The 9,577-nt window shown below is 39.0% G+C and overlaps 1 protein-coding gene across 1 annotated transcript; it reads left to right on the top strand.

Moving 5' to 3' along the window:
- Window positions 1–5,799: 5,799 nt before the first annotated feature.
- On the top strand, window positions 5,800–7,501 carry LOC149104447 (melatonin receptor type 1B-like). Its single transcript, XM_089270924.1, has one exon. It carries the CDS (start codon window positions 6,305–6,307, stop codon window positions 7,253–7,255), a length of 951 nt encoding a protein of 316 aa, XP_089127050.1. The 5' UTR covers window positions 5,800–6,304; the 3' UTR covers window positions 7,256–7,501.
- The last annotated feature ends 2,076 nt before the right edge of the window (window positions 7,502–9,577 follow it).

The following is a 9,577-nucleotide window of genomic DNA, read 5'->3' as shown; positions in this document are numbered from 1 at the left end:
CCTTTACTAAAACTTTGCAACTCCGTGAACTTACCTAATTTTCGGCAATCTCTAAGTTTGGCCGCCATTTTGAGGGACTTGTCAACATGGAGCGTAGTAGATATAAATCGAGCAGGTAGATCTAAAACCGTCAGAAATACATGCAAAAGCCTTCAAATGAACTTTACTTTCAATTCTAGCGGAAAAATTTGAAATTGTTCATTAAACTTACCATTCCTACATCCCCATGCGACCATTTCTTCCAAAATTTCAAACACTACAACTAGTGTTGGAATTCCCCTCGTCGATTCCACCGTAAGAAATAACCTGTGCCACCTAAGCTTCGATTCGAATGTGAAGTACGAATCAAGTAACATAATTGCTTTATCTTTGAGGCAATATCACGCGGGTATTTTGATTTTGTGATCGACAAGGACGGTAATCAGGAAGTGATCGCCATGTTTACCCCATAAACGTGACCGCTGACCAGCTGCTGAGTAAAAACAGTACAGCGCGGGGTGGGGTGGGAGGCGGGCTTATCGTCATAAGATATTCGAATACATGCTAAAAAAGCTTTAGGACTCTCAGTCTAAACAGTGAAGGCATGCTTCGTCGTACAGACAACGTTTATTTTATTCTCATAACTTTTTCCTTTAAATTAGAACTGGTATTTATCAATAGAGTAATTTAAATATTTTTAACCTGGGTACCCATACGACTAGTACTTTTTTGCTTGCAATCAGTGGTATAAGTATGTGGTATTTTGTGAAGACGATGGCTTTCAACCACTAAGTCGTGCAACAATGTACTGCGTCCTTAAATTGAGGGAAGCGTCTCAGCGTAAGTCTTTGCAAGGACTGGACAATGTATCCGCTGACGGTGCCGAAGGTTTCCAAAGAATCACCCAAATTGTTGAACAACTTGAGGAAGACTACGGAGTGAGCAAGGATTGGTGTTCAGAGGTTAGGAACGGCCTAAAGAAGGCGAAGTGCTACCTTCGTATCACGTTCATTGTCGCGACGAAGACAGCCGTTGTGCAGATCACCGCAGGAAGTTCGCTCTTAGTGATCCCGACATTTTTCTTTCCCTAGTTTAAACGAGTGCCAGAGGGTTTTATACCGGGTGTCCTTCGGGTAGCGTTTTGTGCTTACGTAGCTTGAATGAAGGAATGTATGCAGACACAAAATTTGGGACATGTTTTCATATTTCTTATTGTCCTTCATTCATCCTATTCAATGTTGAGGCCTAAAAAACATTTCGGCGTGCCAAGTATCGAGTTTTTCAGAACACTTTTGTGTATTGGAGGACTAAACCTTATTAATTTGAATTCCAAATCTTATTCCTTGCAGATCTTCTGCCCGTTCTCTCTCGCTCCCAAATTTCAGTCTCCTTTTCTTTCCATGTCTCAAGCCACAAATAAGGAAAACGTATGAAAACAGATTCGAGAAAAAAGAAATGCTGATTTTCCCGACGAACCAGTCGTCAAGTGATTTGTTATTGCTCTAGCAGGGAGTAAGAAATCAAATAATGTTGATATCAATATAGGGTATATATATATATCTCATTTTCTCCGTATACACACGTGCCTTTTAAAAACTTGATGCAAGATTCTGTAGCTGGCCCGAAGCTTGGGAATAGTGTGAGTTTTTTAAACCAATCACTACTTGTGGAAATGCGAAAACAATGCAATCGCGAATTACTTGAGACATTCAAGAGAAAACTGCTTCTTTTTTTTTTATAATTTCTTTCCTTTCCAGGGCGATATCAGTGACTGCAGAAACCCTAGCCCTATGTAATATCTTTTCTTCTGTTTATCAACTATTTGTTCATATTGTGGCGAAGCTAGGATTTCGTGACCAGTGTCGAATGTCACACATGTTTATGATTGCAAAGCTTCTTTGTATACGCAGTCAAGTATTGTTGTTTCTTACGGAATTTCCTGTGGTTAGACCGCAACAGAGGCTTTCTTATGAACTGGGATAGCGCCTCTTCGTTTTGTTCTGTATAGCCCTTTGTGTTCATCTAGGACTTAGGACCGGAGTTAGGTAATGTAAAGAGAGTTGAAAATAAACCCTGTGTTGTGAAGAACTTAGTCTGTTTGCGCTCGTGTGCGTCTCTTTGCCTCGACCCTCGGCGACGTTACAATATCATGCATTTCGTCATGGACATACGGTATTTATTTATAGTACCGTGTAAATAAAAGCGAAGCACATCGTTCGAATTTTCCTCAATGCTTCCGTCTGTTTCTCTTCTAAAAATTTCAATGACGGTTTGGATCATTAGAAAATTCATACAGCTCATCATATTTGTCCTTTTTTTTGTTGTTGTCTTTTTCTTATTTTTAAAAACTTCTTTTTCAGCAGTCGATTACATTGAAACCTGACAACTTCATGGAGACGTTCATGCGAAAATTCTATAATAATAATGATAATGATAATGATAATGATAATGATAATGATAATGATAATGATAATGATAATGATAATGATGAGGAATCGTTTTATATCCACTGCTATTTAACTTGAACTTTGCCACGACTTTGAAAGCCTTCTACATTGGTCAGCGGATTGTCAAAATATCAAGAACAGGAAGCGAAAGAGCGAAGCATGGAGGGAATATCCCACCAATACCTATAACTTAGATTTTTTAAGTTTAAAAGGAGTTCGTGTACAGACGAAAACGTCTAATGATTGCGTGAAACGAGAAAAGGTGACAACTGTTATTATAGTAAGCATAGCGGCTATCGCATTCACCATAAATCAAAAGCTCTAATACAGTTTCCTCTGAGAAAACACAAGGTCTTTAGACGAGTGCAATTTGAGTGTTTTCCAAACATCACGAGTACCATCTACGAGGTATTAATCACACTGGTGGTACGAGAAGGTCGATCTATTTTCTATTCAAAGTATCTTCAACAAAATAACCAAACAATGAGTTTGCGAAGGTTTCTCTGAAGTGAATTCGCCTGTCTCGCTGGCATCGCAATGCACTCAGGAAAATTAAGGCATGGGTCAGCAATTATTTTCCTCAAAACAGTTAGGGGGTGGTCTACGTTCTGAGGCTTGGTTCATAACAACATAAACTTTTGGGAGACAAATACATCTTCTAAAGTGATTATTTTTAACTTGTCAAACTTATGCAAATTAGGTCACGTGACTTGATACGGCCAAAAAATCGTGGAAAATCTTTGAGCAAAAATGGGAACAGTTTGCAAAAAGAATGTTTCAACAGAACTGGTACAGGACAAGTCCTAATGACAACAGCAAAGGAACTGTGCTTGGCAATTGTTGAATAGTTCATTATTTCTGGAAATAAACAGTTTATTCTATTAGCACCCAGTCCCCCAATAAAAGTGATTTGTCTTTTTAAAAGTTTCTTTTTAAGTATCTTAACTTTTCCAAGCGCAGAAACGATGTATTTAATGACCCTAAACTCATGAAACTAACATCAAAGTTTAACGACATAAGAAAAGTGTTCCCATTCAACAAAAGAGACTTTTTGGCTTGAAGAGGTCACGTGACCTAATTTGCATATTTTCGACATTCCAAATTGACACAAACTGTCAACCTTTTGACCCGACAAAGTTTCATGCTGCTACAACTGAAGCTTCAAAAGATACACTACCCCTTAACTTTCCTGGTGAATAACTAGGGGCCCTTGCCTTAATTTACTTGAGCATTCTGCTCGCGTTTAAAATTTGCGGTCGCACATGCAAAGTCATAACGCCCACCTCAGCGCGTTAGGGCGGTCTTAGTCTCCCTCTTGGGAGTTCGCTATTATAGTGCACCACAAAGCCATTTTGACATTATAACATCATTGTTGTTACTGCTGTTATACTAGAAAGATCGCCAGCATCTATTTATACACCTGGGTGGAGAGAGGCACTGTGAGAGTAAAGTGCCTGCCCAAGAACACAACACAACACAATGTCCCTGCCCAGGGCTCGACCCAGGACCGCTCGATCTGGAGTCCAGCGCGCTAAACATGAGGCCACCACGCCTCCCACGTGCTATCACCAACTGTTACGTGCTGTCACGAACTGTTACGTGCTGTCACGCGCTGTTACGTGCTGTCACCAACTGTTACGTGCTGTCACGCAATATTGCACCACAAACATGTGTTCGTTAGGGTACAATGAATATTCAAACCATTTACGTAGTAGGCAACCGATCAGAGGTGAAAACAAGGAAGATTTTCTTGCGTGAGTGACATAAACAACCTAAAATAGTAGCAGTGTTTATATCTTATAGCCAACTCATCATAATATATCTTCTCCTTACAGGCCATCACATTTTCCCATGATTATTATTTCTTTGAGAATTTTGTGTTCCTTCAGGAACATTGTCTGTAGGTTGTGGACAATTTCATTTATTCCCGTCTCCTGTCTTTGCTCGACTGTGTATTAAAATTGTAAAGAAAAACTATAGTGTCGGCCCCTAAGGCAGCTGTTTCATCCTAGTAAGGACTCGTCAACTTGAATGTTTCCCTAAAGCTAGTTTACGCATCTCTAGTCTCCTTGGCTAGAACTGTGCATGCACAATTGTACACATATAAAAGTGATTCGTTTATCTTGAAATAAATGCGTTAAAATATTAAATAAACGACAGTGACAGGAAGTTAAACAGTTAATGTCGTTATTCCTGCTTGACACTTTTGTTTGTTCTTCGCCCCTCCACTATTATGGCAAGCTACAATCATGGACAAAAGTCTTGGGACAAATTTGCACTTTCAGCGCTTTTGCGCACACGCCAGACGCGAATACTACTTTACCTACCTAACCTCGCCCCCCACCCTCATAGAAAGTTGAAAACTAGTACCTGCAATTTCAACTGATTCTCAACATTGTGTTGGGTGGGGAGGGGGGACAGCAACGTGCTTTTGAAGGATATAGCAGCGTTTTTTTCAAACTTCAGTTTTAAAACACAGATACATAAGTGACCCAAGGACTTTTGTCCGGGATTGTAGCACCCTTCATATATGGTGCCACAAATATGCGATTTAGACGAGAATATAAGGCAATTTTGAATAAGGCTATTCCGTTGAGTAAACAATAACAAGATTTAGAAAACCCGCAAGACTTCGAAACCCTGACTTCTTGGAGTATTTCAGTCACAACTGAGGTCTTTAAAAGATCTCGGCAATATTCTTATCGTTTTCCTGGCTTAGTTGTTGCTAAATTTAGAATTTTTAATTCAACTCCTACGTAGCACTTCTCGTTTCATTTCTCTGATCTCGGAGGGGACATTGAGGCAAACTAGAAACCGAAAAACCGCTCAAGATTTCTTTGAAAACCGAAAAAACGCAAGCATAATGATTAAAACTTCAAATTCACAAAATTGAATCCACCAAGCTTGATACACCAGCGAAAGAAATGTACGTTTTCTTGTTTGAGCGATCAGAGCATTTTCAGTTGAAATTATATATATTGGCGTCCCTTTTTAACTTACTGTTAGTCTCTCGCATGCCAGATTTTTTCCCCAAAAACTGCAATTAAATGTTATAGATGCCTGTATCCAGGCAAAACCCTCATTAGAGAATGAAAACTAATATTCGCTTCCACTTCCAGAAATAAAGAAGATAACTCTATAATTTCCAAATGGAATTATTTTTTTTAATTCGTGTATAACACATGAATGTAAGTCGGTTAGCTCCACATAGACTGTTAGCCCACAAATAAAACTTTGACGCTCTTCCGTGCGTCATCGAGGGAATGACTTGTAGGGGTTTCACACGCAATTGATTTAGCCAGCAGCATCGGCGTTTGGAGCATCAAAAATTATCTAAATGGCACAGCTCGTGAACTTACATGAATTGACCGATGTAAAATAAATAGGTCTAGGAACCAGGCACTGAGCAAATAACCAAATCCGAAAAACTTATTCTTATCACCAAACTGATGACCGAATGCTTAAAAAGAACATCAAAAACAGCAACAGATATCAAAACAGAAAAACCGGATATTTTAAGTGCAAAAACCGAAAAACTGATCTGAAAATAACCAGAACCATAAAACTGAAAACCCCAACGCGCCCCTACTTTCGACCAATCAAAATCGAGTATTTCTGTTGAATTGTTTGTTGTTGTTTTATTTTACTGTTTGTGGAAAAATTCAATGGCAACCGTGACGGGTATCAGCAATAATCTGCTGTTAATTTTCTGTCCTCGATTAAAAAACGTACCTGGCATTCTCCAACAGACGAACAGGACGTCCTCAATCTTTCTTTTGAAGGCACATCCGAATTAACTACAGCTAAACAGTGCTAAGGGTTCACACAGCTCTGAAATACTACAGCGCAAGCTTTACATCTTACGTGATCACGAAGTCATGAATGAATCACTTTCTGTCGAGCTTGCCACAAGAACTAAAGCTCTAGAGTGGACCGAAACAGTTTTGTTTGCTGTTATCAATATCGTGGCCTTCTTTGGCAATCTTCTAACTTGTTACGCCGTGTACAGAAGCCAGAGACTTCGTACGCTTCCCAACATGTTTGTGATAGCCCTTGGCGTAAGCGATATTCTCATGTCCATGTTCTGTATGCCTTTTACAGTTGTATCTCTGTTTCACGGCCGCTGGATGTTTGGCGAGAGTTTTTGCCGATTTCATGGTTTCGGAGCTTTGACATTTGGACTGGTGTCTCTTCAGACTATGGGATTAATTGCAGTTAGTCGATATAACTGCGTTGTGAAATCAGAAAACTACACGGTGTTGTTCAAAAAACGAAGAGCTTTGATGTACATTGCTGTTGTTTGGTGCGTAGCTCTCGTTGGATCTGTTCCTCCATTTTTCTTCAACGTCGGCGGATTTGAGTTTCAGCCGGGCAAAGCGATGTGTTTGTACACATTTGAAAGCAATATTGCTTATACTGTCTTTCTTGAGTGTGTTTACGTCGCAGCACCTTTAGCTATAATCACATTCTGCTACGCCAAAGTCTTTCGTACTGTGTCTAGATCTAATCGACGTTTATCAAACGCAAATGATCTCCAGCGACTTAGAGCAAACGTGAAAGAAGCAAAAGTGACCAAGACTTTAGCAGCAGTAGTGGGCGGTTTCACATGTTGTTGGCTTCCTGTTTCTGTCATGGATAACATTGACGCCGCTCGCGGGGAACACACTTTGCCGCGACGGGTGTACCTTACATACGCGTTCTTAGTCTATTTGAGTAGTACCATCAACCCCATCATATATGCTGCAACAAATGTGCAATTCAGACGAGAGTATGGGGCCATTTTGAGAAACGTCTTTTGCTTCCGTGGTGTCAACAACAACAACAGCTAAGAAAACTTCTTTATTTTTTTCTCTAGCTTCTCGGGGGTCCTTGAATCTGATTGGCTAATCGCCCGCGCTCCAGCGGTCCGGATTATTCCATTTTTTGTCCCCAGTTACGGACCGCGCCGCTTCGAAATTTTTCAACTTTGGAAACTTTTCAAGCTTTTTATTACACCGTAAAACAACGTAAAATGTAAACATTCAACACAGAGTCAAACAATGCAGCAAATAAAGCAATTTTCGATTTTTCGTGAATGTGTGTCGCTTAGATTTAAAGCTCATTTGTTATCGGACAGTTCAATAAGCTAAACACATTCAAAGTTGTAGCTTAAATCAATCTATCGCAACCTTGGTCCATTTAAACAATTAATTTTGCGCCTCGTTTGGCAGTCTCTTAATGCAAATTTTCCCTTTCTTTCATAACTTGGCTATTCCTCTTGTAGCTTTTATAATTAATTGGTAATGAGACTTCGTGTCGTCCAATTCGGTCTGTAATCATAGTCGTGATAAACAAATCGGACTCCGGTCGGATTTTGTTATCACTCGTATGATTACAGACCGAATTGGACGACAAGAAGTCCTACTTACCATTACTTATCAAAACGCGCCATGATATTGAGAGCCAGCTTGTAAAAGACAAAAATCTCGAAAAAAACTCAACCAACATTTCTCCAGATCTCACCCTAGTTCAATAACACATATGTATAAGCATCAATTTAGAAAACATCTGAATGGTTATCAAAGAACAGTATTGTAATATTTTTTCTTGAAACATGTTCGAAAGGTAACTACCCAGGCAAGAAAAACTACAATTACATATTTCTTTCAATTCTGGTTTGAAAAAAGAATCCAGACTCTCTAGATTCAATTGTTCAATTCTCGCGTTCCTCGAAAATAAACGGGACAAAATAATGTCTTCTTAGCTTTTAAGCTTTCCTGCAGCGCAGGGGAACTTGTTGCAAAGCTAGCGTGCTTCCTCACTGTCCAGCTTTAGACGCAATTAACATAATAATAATAATAATAATAATAATAATAATAATAGTAATAATAGTAATAATAATAACGGTTTGATGATGATTTTTCTACAGAGTAGTTCTACATTCATCATATGCTAACTAAAAATTAAAAATACGTATAGACATACAGTATCAGTATAATTTGCAGGTAAAAACTATGTGGAAAACACGAGTATGTAAAAAATAATTAGTTATGTAGATTCAAAACAATCTAATCTGAGTTCGGCCTTAGTTTTCAAAAACTAATAAGCTTTCCTCGCAAATGTTTTAACATTAGACTCAAGCTTGATGTCATCTGGTAGACTGTTGAATAACCTGGAGGCTGAGTCTTGAAATGTTCCTGTTTCAAAGAGCACAACCAGTGGCGGTGTAGCACTTGAGCGTAGATTCCTGGTAGCTGGACGTCTCTGATTCGCTCCTATGGTTGAAGGCACTACTTATTTTGAGGATAAACCCACCTCTTTAAACGTTGTCAGATTTATTTGAACTAGAGTTTACACGGCTCCTTGCGTCCGTGGTTACATCATAGTCAACTGAAAGTGAAATAATTACGAGATTAAATACTATTTACAACATTCTAAATCGAAGCGACAAACGATTTCGAAACTTACAATTTGTGTTCCTGAGTGTCAGATCCCTTTGATCGCTATCTTGATGTTTATGCTTACGACTGTTGATTGACTTGGCTTCGAATGTCGTTACATGATGAATTTTTCCTTTTTAAAACTTAGGTCACATGACCTGTTTTTCCCGCCACGCGTAGTCGAGGCGATTTCGCAATTACCGACAATAATCAATTCCTAATTTTTTTACACGCGACTGAACATGCAAATCAGTCTCTGTAGTGTTAAATAACTCGGCTAGTGGGTATCATATAAAGCTCTATGGGTTGTCCTTAATAGATGCCATTCGGTTCTTTCCTTTACAGAGAGCCATCCTGATCCGATAACATCAGCCATTTTTGCATGATGGCTGTTAACAAAACTTGCGGCACATTTTTGCACTCGCTGTAATTTTGCTTCGAGGTGCCTTTCAGTACTAATTAAGCGAACCTTTAGGTGTCTTTTAAGAACCCATTAAATTGGTAATTATGACAAATCTCCTGCCGTTACCATCAGCGACAACAACACGAGTAAAAAATCACCTTTGTGAAGGACAAATTAACGAAAAGCGGTTAATTTACACACTATGTGTTAGTTGAAAGAATATTTACCTAATGGAACTGTAGGACTTGTAAATATTTTTGCAACACTCAAAAAAATTAAACAACAGAAAAGCTGTGAGAGAACCCGCTACTTGAATGTTGCTATTTATT

Source organism: Orbicella faveolata, unplaced genomic scaffold (genome assembly GCF_042242905.1).
Source record: "Orbicella faveolata isolate gen_17 unplaced genomic scaffold, um_ofav_v1 contig_34, whole genome shotgun sequence".
NCBI classification, from domain to species: Eukaryota; Metazoa; Cnidaria; class Anthozoa; order Scleractinia; family Merulinidae; genus Orbicella; species Orbicella faveolata.
This window is presented reverse-complemented; position numbering and strand designations above follow the sequence as displayed.